The 19,041-nt window shown below is 43.5% G+C and overlaps 1 protein-coding gene across 1 annotated transcript in view; it reads left to right on the top strand.

Annotated features, from left to right (window-relative positions):
* The window catches only part of LOC114669453 (kinetochore protein Spc25-like), a 39,724-nt gene extending 21,635 nt beyond the window's left edge, over positions 1-18,089 (top strand). Inside the window, exons 2-7 of the mRNA XM_028825676.2 lie at positions 8,986-9,141; positions 9,219-9,284; positions 10,623-10,769; positions 16,073-16,177; positions 16,294-16,392; positions 17,953-18,089. Coding sequence (XP_028681509.2) covers positions 8,991-9,141; positions 9,219-9,284; positions 10,623-10,769; positions 16,073-16,177; positions 16,294-16,392; positions 17,953-18,089 — 705 coding nt within the window. The 5' untranslated portion in view covers positions 8,986-8,990. The remainder of the gene's footprint in view (positions 1-8,985; positions 9,142-9,218; positions 9,285-10,622; positions 10,770-16,072; positions 16,178-16,293; positions 16,393-17,952) is intronic.
* Positions 18,090-19,041: the final 952 nt, after the last annotated feature.

The following is a 19,041-nucleotide window of genomic DNA, read 5'->3' as shown; positions in this document are numbered from 1 at the left end:
AGTTTCTGCATTCCGCTGGGATTCAGTGGACTCATACTTGCTGGCATTTTCAGATCCAATTAGAAGAAGCTCAAAGTATGCATTGTCATAGATGGCCGGGGCCCTTGGCTCGGCGGGACAGCTTTGCTATGGAAGGACTGGGGAAGCCAGTGTGGACAGAACACTACCTCCCCCGAAACACTAGATGGCAGCCCCCTGGGTGGAAGCCATACCTCTGATCTCCCATGAAGCCCTGCAGGAGTCTAAGTCAAAGTGAACTTTATTGTCATCTCAGCCATATACAAGTATATAGATAGACGAAATTGCGAAGCTCAGGGTCCACAGTGTAACATGACATGCAATAAATAAATTTAAAAATAGAATTATAATTTAAAATTAAAACACAAACAGGACAAGACATTGTGCAAAGACAAAACAAAGAAGTAGCAGCAATATTGATGTGTAAGATATGCAATAAAATAAATAATTTCTGTATTATCTACAGTATATCTAGGAGCGGCACGGTGGCGCTGCTGCCTCGCAGTTGGGAGATCTGGGGACCTGGGTTCACTTCCCGGGTCCTCCTTGCATGGAGTTTGCATGTTCTCCCCGTGTCTGCGTGGGTTTCCTCCGGGTGCTCCGGTTTCCTCCCACAATCCAAAGACATGCAGGTTAGTTGGATTGGTGATTCTAAATTGGCCGTAGTGTGTGCTTGGTGTGTTTGTGTGTGTCCTGCGGTGGGTTGGCACCCTGCTCGGGATTGGTTCCTGCCTTGTGCCCTGTGTTGACTGGGATTGGCTCCAGCAGACCCCCGTGACCCTGTGTTCGGATTCAGCGGGTTAGAAAATGGATGGATGGATGGATTGTCTATATCTATTTATTATCAGTGTATAATAGTTGTTTAAGACATGTGTACACAACGACAGGTCAGAATGTTTCACAGCAGAAGGATATCAAGAGTGTCAAAATACTTAAGTCAGTATGAGATTTTCAGTTCTTCTCTACCTGCACACTCGTCTTTACAGGACAGTGGCTCACATGTATAAAAGTTCTGTTTTTTTTAAAGGTGGTTGAGGCCGTGTGGAAGGTCCCAGGGGGCAGCCTGGTGTTAAGGAGTCTGACAGCTTGGGGGTAAAAACTCTCCTGCAGCCTGGCAGGTCTGGCTTTGATGCTGCAGTATCTTCTCTTGGATGGCAGAAGTGTGAAAAGTCCATGTGAGGGGTGTAAGGGGTCCTGCACAATGCTGCAGGCCTTGCAGACACTGCGTTTGTAAAATATGTCCTGTAGTGAAGGGAGAGGCACCCCAATAATGTTCTCTGTTGTCTTCACTATCCTTTGCAGGCGCTTGCGGTCAAATATGTTGCAGTTGCCATACCAGGCCGTGATGCAGCTGGTCAGAACACTCTCAATGGTGCCTCTGTAGAACATGGTGAGGATGGAAGGGGGAGGACTTGCTCGCTTCAGCCGCCTCAGGAAGTGTAGTCTCTGCTGGGCTTTCTTGATTAGTGGTGAGGTGTTATGTGTCCACGTAAGTTCCTCAGTTATGTGCACACCGAGGAACTTGGTACTCCTAACAGTCTCCACATCTAAACCGTTGGTGCTGAGTGGGATGTGGGCAGGATGTGATTTTCTGAAGTCCATGATTATCTCTTTTGTCTTGTTGACATTGAGAGATTGTTGTCTTCACACCATGCAGACAGCCTTTCCACCTCATCTCTGTATGCTGTTTCATCATCCCTGCTTATCAGTCCCAGCACTGTTGTATCATCCGCAAACTTGATGATGTGGTTGGTGTTGTGAATGGCTGTGCAGTCGTGAGTCAGCAGGGTGAACAGCATGTCACTGACTTCTTCGGCACTGGTATGATCGTGGTCGATATGAAGCATGCTGGGACTGATGACTGGCTCAGAGATGTGTTGCCCAGAGGGGACTGGGCGGTCTCGTGGCCTGGAACCCCTACAGATTTTATTTTTTTCTCCAGCCTTCTGGAGTTTTTTTTTGTTTTTTCTGTCCACCCTGGCCATCGGACCTTACTCCTTTCTATGTTAACTAATGTTGTCTTATTTTAATTTCTTATTTTATCGTTTATTTTTCTTCTCTTCATTATGTAAAGCACTTTGAGCTACTTTTTGTATGAAAACGTGCTATAGAAATAAATGTTGTTGTTGTTGTTGAAGATGTCTGTGAGGACACCAGCCAGTTGACTGGCACATTCTTTGAGCACACGACCAGGTATGTTGTCAGGTCCTACAGCCTTGCGTGGATTGACTCTGGATAGAGTCCTCTTCACGTCAGTTATGGAGAGACAGAGTGCCTGGTCAGTGGAGGGAGGTGTTGCTTTCCTCGCAGGCTCTGCGCCTCAAACCATGCGAAGAAGTTGTTCAGTTCATCTGGAAGGGAGGCATCACCATCACTGCTGTGTGGGTTGGGCTTGTAGTTTGTAATTGTCTGAACGCCCTGCCACATACAACGTGTGTCTCTGGTGCTGTTGAATTGTTTGTTAATCCTCTGTGCGTATGCCCACTTAGCATACAGTCCAATACAGCCTGTTGGGATCCGGGCGCCACCAGGAGGTGCTGCAGCTGTTCCTGAGCCTGTGTGGGCCATTCGTCCACCACACCCGGAAGTGCTGTCAGAAGTAGGGCAACTAGCACCTGAAGCACTTCCTGGTGCCTTATATAAGGGACCAGGGGGACAGTACTTGGTGAGCCAGAGTCGGGTAGACAAAGCTTGCCAAGGAGGAGTAAAGAGAAGAATTGTCAGTGTTGTGTGTTTGTGAGATTGAGTTGTGCCCGTGGGAAATGGGGTAGGCATTTTCCACGTGGTGAAGAGAAAATAAAAACATCTTTGTTTTTATCAGTGGGCTTCTAGCGTCTGTCTGTCAGGTTGGGAGGCTGGCACGCTCCCTAGAGGAGTTACAGCATGTAAATTTGGTTTGGTCCATTTCCTTCCACCTCTCTCCAAAAACCTGCCTCCCCTCCAAATCCGTGCATTCCAAAATGCTTATTCTGGAAGGTCTCTGGAATAAAACATTCAAAAGAAGACATGGTGTCATGTACACGCATGACTGCCATCCACGTTGGACCCAGTTGCATCTTGATCACATTAGCAGCAAGGCGGAGTGGCTCCTTCTGTGGATGAGAATACCATTCAGTTTTATCATTTTGTGACATCCACATTTCTTCACTTGTCTGAGAATCCGTTCTGGCCTCTCCTTCACACTCACTGTCAGACTTCAAAATGACAAACATAATCCTCGTATTCTGAAAATTCTTCAGCTTCCAAAGTGAGCACCCACTTCATTGCTTTCTCTCTCTGTTTGTTGTGTCCTTTCCCAATTCCATTCTGAAAAGAGATTTGAATGATCAGTCTGAGATTAGGGGTTGTACGTGAATGGGAAAGTTATTGTTGGATGGGCATGGAGGAGTTGATGGGGTCAGGCATATTCATGGTTGATGATGTAAATGATTGGTACGATGGGATTAGGTTTGGGGTATGTGGAAACTCTGCTGTTCCTCCGCATGCACAGAATGGCTCCTCGGATTCCCTTTTCTCCGTTTGCTACTCTTTGTTTACTGTAAAAGTTCAGATTTATGTCTTAATTCTCTAAGGTCAGAATAATCGGCTGACTGTTTGGCAGCAACATGACACGTGTGTTTCCTTAACTGCCATAATAATTCATGTAAAGGAGCACTACAACCAAAGTACAGGAAAGCTGAGAAAAGTGGGGTCTAGAAAAGAGACATTTTTGAAATCTGCTAACTTGTAATCACCAACTGAATCATTTGGGATGAAAATCAGCTGATCAATTGGAGCATCACTACTGGCCACCATGGACTGGTGGAATATGCCAAGCAAGTTGTTACACACTCTGGTACTCAACCCCCCGCACCCCAAACCAAAATTTGGCAATTACCTTACAAAATCAGAGTCACAGTATGTGTTGATGAATATCTGTACCTGTATGTAGGTGACTGTATCAACGATAAAGCACTCCATTAGTGTTGCCTGTTCAAACAGAATGACAGCCACTGGATGTCTAGTGCACCCGACAGGCCACATCCTCAGACTACCCGAATCTCCAAGACCCCAATGAAATGGAAAGCAAAAGCAGGGCTCAAAACCCGGAGAACGACCGGCCGTGAAGATTTCAAAACGATTAATGTTTTAATAATCCTCACAATGTTGTAATAGTCCTCACAGGTGGCGCAGTGGTAGTGCTGCTGCTGCTGCTCATTGATATGGAAATGGCGGCGCGGCAGTAGCACGCAGCGGCCGCTCCGGAGCAAAAACGGTGCTACGTTGTTTACGTTTTTATGTGTAACGTGTTTATTTTACTCTATGTATGGATATCATCGCGACTGGTGTTCGTACATACAACCGCCAGACACTCTTCTACCTAAACAAACCGGTTAACGACATCCATGATGAGCTGCGGGAAACGCTACGCGACCTCGGCTTGCTGCGCGAACCAGGCCTCGAAGCCTCGCCGTTGCCTGATGCCGGCGGCTGGAGAAGGGGACATCGGAAGCGGTGCGCGAGGAAGCAGAAGCGCGGAAAGCGGGCGGGAGTCTGTGCTAGGCTAAAAACAAACCCTAGCCGGCCGGCTCTCCCGTCCATCATCCTATCCAACGTCTGCTCCCTGGACAATAAACTGGACTACATCCGACTCCAGCAGGCTACACAGCGTGAGGTTAGAGACTGCTGTGTCTTTGTTTTCACGGAGACATGGCTCAGCGACAAAGTACCGGACACCGCTATTCAGCTAGATGGGCTAGCCTCGTTTCGCGCCGACAGAAATGCAGCTTTGTGCGGTAAGACTCGCGGTGGCGGCTTGTGTGTTTACATCAACGCGAAATGGTGCAAGAACTCTGTGCTAGTTTCTAGTTATTGCTCATCGCTAGTGGAGTTTGTGACTGTTAGATGCAGACCTTTTTATTTACCACGGGAATTCACCACCGTTTTCATTATCGGAGTGTTCATTCCACCTGGCGCTAATGCTAAGGAAGCGCTATGGGAACTGTATACAAAGATCAGTGAACTGCAAAATACACACCCGGATGGACTGTTTATTGTTGCTGGAGATTTCAACCATGCAAATCTCAAGTCAGTGCTTCCTAGATTACATCAATATGTGGACTTTGCAACGAGAGGGGAAAACACGCTGGATCTTGTTTACACAAACATCCCCGGTGCATATCGGGCTGAGCCCCGCCCCCACCTCGGCTACTCAGACCACATCTCTGTTATGCTAATTCCAGCATACAGACCACTCGTCAGGCGTTCAAAACCGGTTCTGAAGCAAGTGAAAACCTGGCCAGCAGGAGCCATCTCTGCTCTTCAGGATTGTTTTGAGAGCACTGACTGGAACATGTTTAGGGAGGCTGCAACTTACGGCGACTTCACTGACTTGGAGGAGTACACTTCATCAGTGACCAACTACATCAGTAAGTGCACCGATGACGTCACTGTCTCCAAGAACATCATCTCACGACCCAACCAGAAACCGTGGATTACTGCGGAAGTGCGTGCACTTCTGAGGACCCGAGACTCTGCCTTCAAAGCGGGAGACAAGGTGGCCCTTAGAAGAGCAAGGGCCAAACTCTCTCGGGCCATCAGAGAGGCGAAGCGCGCACACGCCCAGAGAATCCACAATCACTTCATAGACAGCGGCGACACACGGCGCATGTGGCAGGGCTTACAAGCCATCACACACTACAGGACGACATCACCTGCCTGTGACGGTGACGGCTCCCTCCCAGATGTGCTGAACAACTTCTACGCTCGGTTCGACAGGCAGAACGACGTGGCGGCGAGGAAGACCACCCCTCCTCTGAACGACCAGGTGCTGTGTCTCACTACAGCGGATGTGAAGAAAACTCTACGCAGAGTCAACCCACGTAAAGCTGCTGGACCAGACAACATCCCAGGCAGAGTGCTCAGAGAATGTGCAGAACAGCTGGCAGATGTTCTTACCGACATCTTCAACATCTCTCTGAGCAGCGCCGTCGTTCCCACGTGCTTCAAGGCCACCACCATCGTACCCGTGCCCAAGAAGTCTTCTGTGTCCTGTCTCAATGACTATCGTCCTGTTGCACTTACACCCACCATCATGAAGTGCTTCGAGCGGCTTGTCATGAGACACATCAAGTCCCTGCTGCCCCCCTCACTGGACCCACTGCAATTTGCGTACCGTCCTAACCGCTCAACGGACGACGCCATCTCCACTGCACTCCATCTTGCCCTCACACACTTGGACAAGAAGGACACATACGTTCGAATGCTGTACATAGATTTCAGCTCAGCATTCAACACGATCATCCCCCAACAACTGATCGGGAAGCTGAGCCTGTTGGGCCTGAACACCTCCCTCTGCAACTGGATCCTGGACTTTCTGACCGGAAGGCCTCAGTCAGTACGGATCGGGAACTGCACCTCCAGCACCACCACACTGAGCACTGGTGCCCCACAAGGCTGTGTGCTCAGTCCCCTGCTGTTCACACTGCTGACTCACGACTGTGTAGCAACATACAGCTCAAATCACATCATTAAGTTCGCTGATGATAAGACCGTGGTGGGTCTCATTAGCAAGAACGACGAGTCAGCGTACAGAGAGGAAGTGCAGGGGCTAACGGACTGGTGTAAAGACAACAACCTGTCTCTGAATGTTGACAAGACAAAGGAGATGGTTGTTGACTTTAGGAGGACACGAGGTGACCATTCTCCGCTGAGCATCAACGGCTCCTCTGTGGAGATCGTCGACAGCACCAAATTCCTGGGCGTCCACCTGGAGAAGGACCTCAGCTGGTCCCTCAACACCAGCTCCCTACACAAGAAAGCCCAACACCGTCTCTTCTTTCTGAGAAGACTGAGAAAGGCCCAGCTCCCACCACCGATCCTGACCACCTTCTATAGAGGAACTATCGAGAGCATCCTGAGCGGCTGCATCACTGTCTGGTTTGGGAATTGTGCCATATCGGACCGCAAGACCCTACAGCGGATAGTGAGGACAGCAGAGAAGATCATCGGGGTCTCTCTCCCCTCTATTGAAGACATCTACACCACACGCTGCATCTGCAAAGCCACCAGCATTGTGGCTGATCGGACACACCCCTCTCACACACACTTCACCCTCCTGCCATCTGGAAAAAGGTACCGAAGCATTCGGGCACACACATCCAGACTGTGCAACAGCTTTTTTCCACAAGCCATCCGTCTTCTCAACAAAAAGGGACTGGACTGATAAACACACACACACGCACGCACACACACACACACACACAAACATTATCACTTAGCTTAACTCAACTACCTCAAAACATTGAGATTGGACTGACTAATCAACACAAGCTTAAACACACTGACCTACACTACCAAACTATCGTACACACCAACCTGTAAATGCTTTCTTTTTTTTTGCACAATATCCATTACTGGTTTACTTTTTGCACTAACTTCTTTACTTCCTAATTTTTTTTTTTGCTGCTAAACTAAGGAATGTTTACTGTTTCTCCACTACCTCAACTCATCACCACAACACCATATTATGTTACGTTTGTGTTTTTTGTCGCACTGTCACTTGTTGCTTTTGTTTGCACATTGCACGTGCACTTTGTTGTCTGCTGTCTGGTTAAAAAAGTCTTCCTTAGATAGTTAGTTAGTTAGTTTTTGTTGATTTATGCTGTAATTCATGTTAGGTAATTCATGTTAGGAAATTTATGTTAGGTCAATCTGTCTTGTCTCTGCTAGCCAGCTAACTAGGCCTCTTAGTTAGCTAGTTTAGTTTTTCTGTTAATTTATGTTGTAAATTTATGTTGCATGTAGCACCTTGGTCCTGGGGGAACGTTGTTTCGTTTCACTGTGTACTAACTGTATATGGTTGAAGTGACAATAAAGCCTACTTGAACTTGAGCTTTGCAGTAAGGAGACTGTGGAAGATTGTGGGTTCACTTCCCGGTTCCTCCCTGTGTGGATAGCGCTTTGAGTACTGAGAAAAGCACTATATAAATGTAATGAATTATTATTTATTATTATTATTAATGTTGATTTTAAAAAAAAAAAAAAAAAAGCTGCAACTCCTGCAGCCAATCGTGATCTTTGCAGAAATCTCACTGCCTAGACGTCAAACAGTGCCGGAGTCTCCAAGTCTACATTCTGCATATTCGGAGAAAAGTAACAAAGAGCTAAATGTCTCGCATATGCCTCGGGTTCCCTTTGGCTTAATGTAGCTCTGTCTGGTTAATGAATTGTGGGGTGAACACCTTAGCAGTGGTGTCCCCATAGAGTTCTGCAGGGAAATGTAATGACTATAGCACTCTGGGATGAAGGTTTCCTTTCTTAACACCGGTGACCAGGTTAGTGTTTTCTTTTCATCTACATGAATCAAACCGGACACCCTTCAAATAATCATTCGCTAAAAGCAGCAGAACAAAATAATTATTTCAATCCTCAAAATGCTTGTGACTTGAGTTTTACGACTGTTATAGCAATAAGATTCTGCAGATGTTCTATCACACGGTTGTGGCGAGCGCCCTCTTCTACGCAGTGGTGTGCTGGGGAGGCAGCATTAAGAAGAAAAACGCCTCACGTCTGGACAAACTGGTGAGAAAGGCAGGCTCTATTGTAGGCACGGAGCTGGACAGTCTGACATCTGTGGCGGAGCGACGGCCGCTGAGCAGACTCCTGTCAATCATGGAGAATCCACTGCACCCACTAAACAGGATCATCTCCAGACAGAAGAACAGCTTCAGCGACAGACTGCTGTCACCGTCCTGCTCCACTGACAGACTGAGGAGACCCCACACTATGCGACTCTTCAATTCCACCGGGAGGGGTAAACGTTAACATTATTCAAAGTTATTGTCTGTTATACAAGCATTGTTATCACTCTTTTTAATTTAATATTGTTATCCGTATGATGCTGCTAGAGTATGTGAATTTCTCCTTTGGGATTAATAAAGTAAGAGTTTTCTCTTTCTCCCATTACCCCCTCCCCCTACCCATAAGGTCCAATGGCTGCACTGAAAAACCCTGATGTCTTGGATGAGGTGTGCAAGAAAATCGATGAATGTGAAAAGGAGCTTGATCAGTTTGTGTTGGAGTACAACAATACCATGCACGAGAGAAAACAAATTTATAAGGAAAATGTTCAAGTCGCGACTGGTAAGATCTTCTTGGCCGTGTATGTAACTTAGAGGTTAGTCTTTTAGACAGTAATCGAGCCCTTTGTTTTACTACAGAACAAGTTTTAAAAAAATGCACAGACTGTAACCTGATATTGGAGAGGCAGAAGATGAACATAATTGGTGAGGATTTGGCATGCAGTGTTCGTCCTTGACTGTCCTGCACGTTTTGGCTTGTGACACCCTTTTGGTTTTGTAGCACACGTCGTGTTTTCTCCTCCTTTTGCTGGTTTTTATTAAACATCTTCATGCCCTCTCAGTGATTTCTGTCAAACTAAACAGCCTTTGGTAGGCCACTAAAAATGACAAAACCATTGATCACTGAATTCAATATCAATTTTATCCTTTGATTATCTATCTCTGTGCCTTATATCTGCAAGCATGCTCACTGTATCACCATATTTAATTAATCCAACAATAACCCAGAAATGATCTAAAACCCAATCGGATAAAAACATCTGAAGTGAAAGAAGGTGCTGACCCAGCCAAACAAGATTGTTTTTAAACTTTACGCCTATGCCAATATGTTGCTCCTTCATTGTGCCATCCTCCATGAACAGTAATGTGCCCCTTTGCATTCTAAAGCTGTGCCCAACAATTCACTATTCTCACCAGAAATATTGTACATGTAGATCCAGCATGTAATTTTTTACTTTAACATCTGTGTCTGTGTTGTCAGTTAACCCTAATGTTGTCTTGAGTTTTGAATGGCATTGTTTCACACATCTGACACTAAAAATCAAGAGCCAATTAAACCACAAATCATCATTTGTTCTTGCTGTTTTATCCAAGTACACAAATGAAGAAAGCAGCACCCAACCAGGCACGCTTTCTGATGAAGGTGGTCTTCTAGGTGAACAGATTGTCTAAGGATCATTAGCCCTGTGGCTAGAAGGTCACCATCCCTCTCGTGTCTTTAAAGATGATTAAAGGAAGTTCCAGTCAGGAAGGGCAACCGGCTGGAAAACGTCTACACCAATACCCCCAAAACTTTGGAGGGCAACCAGTACAACCTGCATAAACCGAGAAAATGCAAAGTGCAAAAGATTCTCTGCGCATAATCTGTTTGTTTGGCAGGATGGACTTCAATTAGAATAAAAGAATGCAGTTGTTTGAGCTGTTATTGTAAGTGGACATCTCCCAGTCTTAAAAGGTGAACACTCAGACTTAATCGAGGTTATGGTGACCAGACGGAAAAACACAAGTAACAAAGGAAGCAGGCCTTGATGGCAAATCCATGAGTAGCATTCTGTTTAAATTCTCAATTTCCACTGATCTGTGCAATTTTAAAGTGCTCAAAACATTAACCAATTTCTTGTTTGTTGTATATAATTCATAATCTCGTAACGCTGACACTGTAACCAATTTTAACTTGTTCTCTTTAACCACACGACCTTCCTGAAGTTGCTTACAAATTTTGACTTGTTGAAATGTTTCTTAATTTCGTCTTTTCTATTTAAGATTGTGAACTAATGGATGTAGAAAGAGAGAAGAAATTGGCAGAACTATCAAAACTCCATTCAGAGATCTCAGAAAGAGAAAATTTAAAGAGGGAATTAATTAAACAGATTGAGCATCTTAGAGAGAAACAAATGGAAAAGAAAAAAGGTACAGTTATTGCTTTGGAATCCATTATTATGTGACCTTTGTAACCAGCGTTCTAATCCTCTTAGATGTTTCTTTGTTTCTATTCAACGTATCATCAAGTGATGTGCAGTGCAGTCAAACAACGGTGCAGTATTCAAGCGCTGGTCTGTAAGGACCACTCACAAAGTCCCCATCTAACCATATATGGGTTTAAAAGGGAAGTTTGGTATTTTCCTAGTTTGCTATTTATTCACATTCATGGTATACAATAATTTAACACATGGAATTGTGTTCTAAAGTGAAATGATTTCTATACATTTTAAATTCCCAGCCTGGGTATCAGGGTCCAACATGTAAACAAAAGCCTTAATGGAATGCTTCCATTTTTGTTAAGTCAGTCAAGAGTTTTCAAGTAATGATCCTTATCCTGAGATTGCACACATAATGCAAAACCATGTATTCATGTCAGTTTAGGAAGAAAAAAACAGAATATTTGTGCAAGGTTCAGCCATTTTAAAAGGTGACCAGCTATGTGCTTCACCTCACTGCTGGTCTTCCTCCACAGCAAGGTTTCTCCCTCAGGGTGTCCCTCAAATCCCTCAATTTGTAAACGGCTAGACTGTAGCCCCTGAAATGTCACATGATCACTCCGTCTTTATGCTTCCATGCAGAACAACTGAAAATGGGGACGGATGGAAGACTGACTTTTGGTAATTGAATATTACAGACACATTTCCATTATGCAAGCTACCTGATGCATGTCAGCCTGCAAATACATTGGGAGAGCATGCAAACGTCATGCAAACACCCTGGCACTGTGAGGCAGGAATGACCACTCCGTCATTGCTAAAACATCCGCACTAAACCAACTGAACCTGACCTGATTAAAACTAAATGAACTCCTATAATGTCTGTCACTTGATTGAACATCACATGTTCCACGCCTCTCTGACTTGCTGTCCCAACTGAAATAATCTTCACGAAAAAAGCTCAATAATTGTAGAGCAATGATGCTTTTTTTGAGTGGTATCAAACTTTTGTATGATTTGATGTGTTTGCCAGTATTAGGGCTGTGCCCAGGATTAATATCGATACTCCATGCATGATGATCACTGGGAGCATACAAATGAAGGTGATTGTACCAAGAATAAGAGAGAGTTTACTTCCAGTTTGCTTTTGTTGTTGCAGGCACACCTGAGAAATGCATAAAGGACATTTTCTTAAATCAAAGTTTAATGTTGTCTGAAATTTTTCAAATTTTTGTTTCCATGTTGGACGCCAGTCCCCTTTTAATGTCCATTTTAAGTTCAAGATTAGGGTTTATGTACAAATATTCACTGAACTTGAACTTTATTTCCAGGGGACATGGTTTCTAGGAGTTTCTGTTGGTGTCACATCCAAAACATAACAAATGTTGTGTATCATGCTGTCAATCAATTACGACGCATGACCCAACACAACATTCAATACAGCGGTAGAGATTAATGTTTGCAGAAGAGCAGCACATAAATGAACTTACCAAGTGACCAAACTGACGCCTCACCATCCCGTCTGCATTTATTGTCCTCTGCTGAAGGAGGGCAACAACTGATGTGTACAGCCAAAATACGGTGTTTGTTGAAGTTATTTATCTGATCTGACAGTCCAGTCCTGGAGGCCTCTGGCTTATGCTCTTTTACAACAAACAGGGCAGCAACATCTTGATGGGGCTCTTTTTTTAAAACAGTCAATTTAGTTTGATAATTGGTCCATTTCTCTGCTCTCCATTTTTTCCCACCAAATACTCCAAGTGTGGTATGCCTGAGCCCTACGTTTGCTGCAGTTATAGGAATCTATTTTGGGCACAGGAGTACCCAGCATTGGACCCTTTTAAAGCAGCAGGTTCCTTCTGGGTGCAATCGCTGTTAACCAAATCCTAGACAATTCAAATCCACTATTTAATCGATTTGGATAAACACTGCTGTTATGGCACCAAGAAGATGGAGGCACTGAAACATCAGTCCTGGGAAAACTGGAATTTCTGCCAATCTCGGTAGCCGTTTCAAAGGCTCTTGTTGTAGATTTCTTCATCCACAGCAGTAAGTCAGAGGCCAGTTAAGTCTTTCGTGCTCTTCTTTAAGATGAGGACCCTAGAATGATATCTCCATGATGTCAACAACACAAAGCAGTCCCTTTGGATGGTCCAGATGGGAAGGAGCTTTAGAATATTTGTATAGGTATGGACAACTGGTGAAGACACCCAGGAGGAGCAGACTTGGTTTGGGGTATTGGGCATTAGACATCAGCAGCAGCTTAGAATTTGTACAGACCTCCATTGAACAAGAGAACTGGTGATTTGCAATGGAGTGTGCTGTGTGCCATCAATGCTAATAATTTTGATGTCCTTCCAATTTGATTCTTTAAACACAAATTGACCTTTCTGTGGAGAGAGGAACAATCTTTCACTGTTTTTTGTTCCATTTTAGACCTCTCAGATAGATAGATAGATAGATAGATACTTTATTAATCCCAATGGGAAATTCACATTCTCCAGCAGCAGCATAATGATACAATAAATAATATTAAATTAAAGAATGATAATAATGCATGCGGCATGGTGGCACAGTGGGTAGCGCTGCTGCCTCGCAGTTGGGAGACCTGGGGACCCGGGTTCGCTTCCCATGCCCTCCCTGCGTGGGTTTCCTCCGGGCGCTCCGGTTTCCTCCCACAGTCCAAAGACATGCTGGTTAGGTGGATTGGCGATTCTAAATTGGCCCTAGTGTGTGCTTGGTGTGTGGGTGTGTTTGTGTGTGTCCTGCGGTGGGTTGGCACCCTGCCTGGGATTGGTTCCTGCCTTGTGCCCTGTGTTGGATGGGATTGGCTCCAGCAGACCCCCATGACCCTGTGTTTGGATTCAACGGGTTGGAAAATGGATGGATGGATAATAATGCAGGTGAAAAACAGACAATAACTTTGTATAATGTTAAATGTTAACGTTTACCCCCCCGGGTGGAATTGAAGAGTCGCATAGTTTGGGGGAGGAACGATCTCCTCAATCTGTCAGTGGAGCAGGACGGTGACAGCAGTCTGTCGCTGAAGCTGCTCTTCTGTCTGGAGATGATACTATTAAGTGGATGCAGTGGATTCTCCATAATTGATAGGAGCCTGCTGAGTGCCCGTCGCTCTGCCACAGATGTCAAACTGTCCAGCTCCATGACAACAATTGAGCCTGCCTTCCTCACCAGTTTGTCCAGGCGTGAGGCGTCTTTCCTCTTAATGCTGCCTCCCCAGCACACCACTGCGTAGAAGAGGGCGCTCGCCACAACCGTCTGATAGAACATCTGCAGCATCTTATTGTAGATGTTGAAGGACGCCAGCCTTCTAAGTAAGTATAGCCGGCTCTGTCCTTTCTTGCACAGAGCATCAGTATTGGCAGTATTACCACTGTTTTTACAGTATTGTTCTGAAAGTGACTTAACAATAAAGGATTTATTGATGTTGCTTCTGCCAAAAGCACCACCCACCAAACAATGTCATTCTGTGTAAGTAGGAATGGTCTGAGTGTCCACTGCTGTAAGTTTGGAATATGTCTTGCAATTCATGCATTTTGAAACCATCACCCATGCACAAGGGCACTATTCAAGCAGATGTCAAAAGATTTGATTTCCTGTTTCTTGCACGTGAGAGAGTAGAATGTCGGGCCCAATCCACATGGTGCACACACCCATTGGGTCATTGTAGGCTACCACAGTGCCAGGCTTAGTGATGCCCACATTTCCCCTGACAAAGACCTTGACAGTTGCTGCATTGTGAACAGTACTTAGGGGGCTAACGTGTTTCTTGTTCTTCCACTTGATCTCAGTCTTTTTGCCACACAGCTGCTGGTTGATGTGTTCACATGACCAGAGTCGCCAGGCATATTGCGTGACGTATCACAATCTTGACTGTACCTGTCATCTTCTGGCGTAGTGTCAAGTTCCAGATGTACACACACCTTGTAGCACTTGACACTGAACTGTTCCTGTTTTGGATGTGATGTACGGCATCCATGACAGCCTTCCCTTGTAACCCATGAGAATTTCCTCAACACTTAATTCATCAAAAACATACACCATCTACATATTTGATCACCTGGTACCCATCGCATGACTGGCTTCATCATAGTCCTCCTCATTTGTGAAAAGCAGATATTTCACAATGACTGAAAATTGGCATTCATTCATAACTTTGCTGAAAATGAGTGTCGGCAACAACAGATTTATGGACCAGTACCACCTCTGGACTCCTTTGCCTACTATGTCCTGCAGTATCAGGAGACATAAAACCCCTCACATGTCAACTGCAGTGACTGGCCGCCAGTGGCTTTGACATACAAATGGTTCGTTGCGACTTTTCTGAAACCACTCAGTATATCGGTTCATTTTGACGACTATTTTCTCCACCAGACTGTCATCGAAAAAATCGTAAAAGGATAATCGTGATCAACTGGCATCTTAAAACCAGGATTACCCAAAAATGGGCAATGAGAAGATACAGGGTTGCCAGCAGTAGTACAATGCCAACAACAAAACACAAACCTCATTGAAACTTGGCTGGTCAGAAAATAACGATCAGGTGTCGGCTCCATTGTCCGTGTCAACGTATGATGACCAAACCACATCATTGTCATCACCGGATTTCAGCAATCGTTGAGTTAAACTTTGTTTTAAAAATGGCTTCATGTCTTTGTTTTCCATTGGTTGAAGGCCCTGCTTAACCTATGAATATTAATGAGGTACCATAAAGTGGCAGAATGAATAGGGATGTTCATGGATTTTTTTTTTTCTGCAGAATGTTCTGATTCTATCCATTAGATGGCAGCAGAAATCCTGTCCTGAGAGTCACTTGGGCTTAACAGCATAAAGCAGATCCTCGACTCGGACTCGGACTTGGGCTTAACCGTATTTATGTAGAGAACTCTGAGTAGGCGTCACTCTCAGGGTTAACACTAATGAGATTAATAAAGCCACCTTGAAAACTTGAGGATCAGAACTTCTTTGATAATTTGAAATATGATGTGAGATTAGTTTATTTTTATTGAGATCTTTTGTGTTGATTTTATATTGTTTGTTATACTGATAGAAGGGATTTATTGATTTGCGATTAATAAAGTTGATTTCAGAACACTCTTCTTAGTTCATCTCTCTTCAGAACAGCAAGCACAAGATGAACTTTTTATTCTACCACATGCACAGAGTAAATAACAATGTGCAAGTTGACTATATTCATTTCAGATTTTATACCAGTTAGATTTAAGTTACTTTCTGGTTTTCTAATTTTCTTGCTGCTTGCTTTTCAATTTCTAGCACTTCATGCTGCAAATGAGAGGAACAAAGCAGTTCTGAAGGTACTCCAAAAGAACACAGAGGTTTTTAGGAAGGTGTTGGCCTTGGAAATCAAAAGACTTCATGGTAACTTTTTTAAACTTTGGTTTTGCAGGCCTTTGCCCTTCAATATCGGGTGGCACCACTTTAGGTCTACTTTGGCACTTCTTCATTGTTCTTATTTTCCTTTTTTCTTTATATAGGAGAGAAACTGCAGTTTGTTTTCAGGAATATAAGTCACAAAGATCCAGACTGCCCGTACACTTTTGATTTACATATCACTGAAGAAAACCAGTATGAAGGTGAGATAGATAGATACTTTATTAATCCCAAGGGGAAATTCACATACTCCAGCAACAGCATACTGATAAAAACAATATTAAATTAAAGAGTGATACAAAATGCAGGTAAAATGAGAAATTCCTAATGTCTTGTTTCAGCACTGTTTAGGGGGCTGTTGTATAATAATTCAAACTTGCATTCACAATTTGGATTTGTAGAAACCTTACTCCAAATATATATTGTGATACTCGTCCCTGGTTCACTTTAGGTTGTGGTCAAAAACTGCATATCGGGCAGACCTTCATATTCAGATTTGGCTAACAGTGACTGTATGCATTTACAGGTGGAGCAACATCCATGTATTCTGTTCTAGTCCAAAGTCTGCTTTATGAACCTCGACACTCTACACTACATTTACATGGCGCTTTCTCACCACTACACGTTAATGTTCTGTGTATTGACATTTCCATTTTAGAGTTCTTTACTAGTAGCAGAGAACTCGTGTTGATGTGTCATTTAGTAAGCCGTTGAGTGTTGTAAGCATGTCCACAATACCTAAACTGCACTTGTCAGAAGACCAAATGAAGGGCAGCAGCGTTTATTGTGCTGTATGTGTCTGTCCCAGCATGGAATCCCAGACCTTCTTCAGACGTTCACCCACAACTCGCCAGTTGATCACCGCCAGTCTTTAAATGTGTATAAAGCTGACTTGGAGATATTGGAGTGCATTGCCTCTGGTTGTAGTTTTGGATGACTTCACACCCACTAACCATCTTATTTGAACTTGACTCACTTGATGCATTGGAATTGTCAAAACTTTTCAAGCTGACCACTTTTTTTCTTTGGTTACCATTTGCTTATGTATTTTTACAAAATGTTCACAGAAAGTTTGTTTCAAATTTCGTAAACATTTGTTCATATTTGGGTTATTCACTTTGTTTGAATCCTACTTCATAATTACAATGATTATTTCTGAAAATTCAAAATGCAGCAACACATCTGGTATTCAACCAGCCGAGGTGGGCACATGCCACTCATCTCTTCTGATCACTACATTGGCTCCTGGTAGCGGCACATGTGAAGGTTAACTCCTTGATGTTTGCCTACAGTGTAGCCAGCGGGTCCACACACACACACATGGAGACTCTGGTGAGGTCCTGTGCTTCTTGACCATTCGGGTTTGTGGATGAATGACCATCTTGGAGTGGCGACAAATCTCAATCCAGACTCTTCATGTGAGGCTCCTTCTGTGGAGCTCATTCTGAGCTGCTGACTCCCTCAATGTGTTTAAGAAGTATCTGAAGTCTCTCGTTTGACTCTCGCTCTGCCTAACTTAGTTCTTAGGTTTTTGTAACCAAAGGATGTCCAACTTGTTTGCATTATGTTCAGAGTTCATCTCTGGTAGTGATCAGTTTTGCAATCTTGTCTGCAGTGATGATTTTTACTCTATTTTTGTTGACATTTGTGCAAGTCATTTTGGGTAAAAGTCTGCTAAGTAAATGTAAAATATAATTATGTTAAAATCATTTACAACAAATTTTCATATTTGGTTTTTTTTTTTTTTTTTTTGGTCCCTCCAGTGACATCATGTGATCCAGAACTTGAAGAGATGTCTCGGCTTGAAAGAAAACTGCAGGACACCAACAACTTCTCTGCGTTTCTTGCCAATGTCCGGCAACAGTTTGTTGCTTTATCTGAAGTCAGAACTTCACAGTAAATCATTTGTTCTTTTATGTTCTTTCTGTTTATTAAAATGTTGAAATAAACAATGTGTTTTGGCAGAAAACCCCTTCCTGAAGTTTTGAATTTTTGTAAGCAATACAATGATATTGGATTTTAGAAATAGTGCTGGGTATCTTGTTACTTAATTTAGTATAAGTACACACTTTTAAAGTGTCTTTACATTCATATTCTTTATCTTATTGAATATATTATGTTGCTAACTAGTGTTAGAGTTGAATAACACTGTACTTTTCATGTGATTCTTTCATAATTACCATTTTTAGATGTGTCCACATATAATGTACAAAGCACATATTGAAATAGCTCTGCCAGTTTGTCTCCAGATTAAACAACTTGGCCCCGTAGACTGAATTCGTTTAAATGTGATCTGCTTATTTTTCAAAGAAATTTGTTGAAACAGTTCAATTTTGGTTAAGTTGGCTCTATCAGATCACGCTGTACAAAGTTTTATAATCTCAAAACCTCCCATTGAAAAGCATTAGTGAATTTGTAAAGTTGTCCACCTTAAAATGGCAAAGTGCCATGTGACTTCACCTACAGAGGAGTTTACGGTTTCAATTTTCCCTTGGGAGTAGTTATTTGAACTTGACCAGACTTTCATCATGGCATCGGAGAGTCACAACGTGTTGGTCCTCACGGACATCTTGTAACTGCAGTCCGTTCACTCAGCTATAACTTACGGTAAGAAGCGTCTGACGATTACACAAATGATCGCACAAGACTGGACTGTTTATGATCTGAGCTGCTGCCTCCCTCAGAGGTGTAAAGTAACAGTGAAACTACTTCATTATTTAAGTAGATTTTATCGCATTTGTACTTGAGTAAATTTCATTCACAGCTACTTTTACTCCACTACATTTAAGGTCAAATTTCTTACTTGGTCACATTATTCAATCAAGTCCTCGTTACACAGACTGGTCTCTTTT

The sequence above is a fragment of the Erpetoichthys calabaricus genome, chromosome 2 (assembly GCF_900747795.2).
Source record: "Erpetoichthys calabaricus chromosome 2, fErpCal1.3, whole genome shotgun sequence".
Classification (NCBI taxonomy): Eukaryota; Metazoa; Chordata; class Cladistia; order Polypteriformes; family Polypteridae; genus Erpetoichthys; species Erpetoichthys calabaricus.
This window is presented reverse-complemented; position numbering and strand designations above follow the sequence as displayed.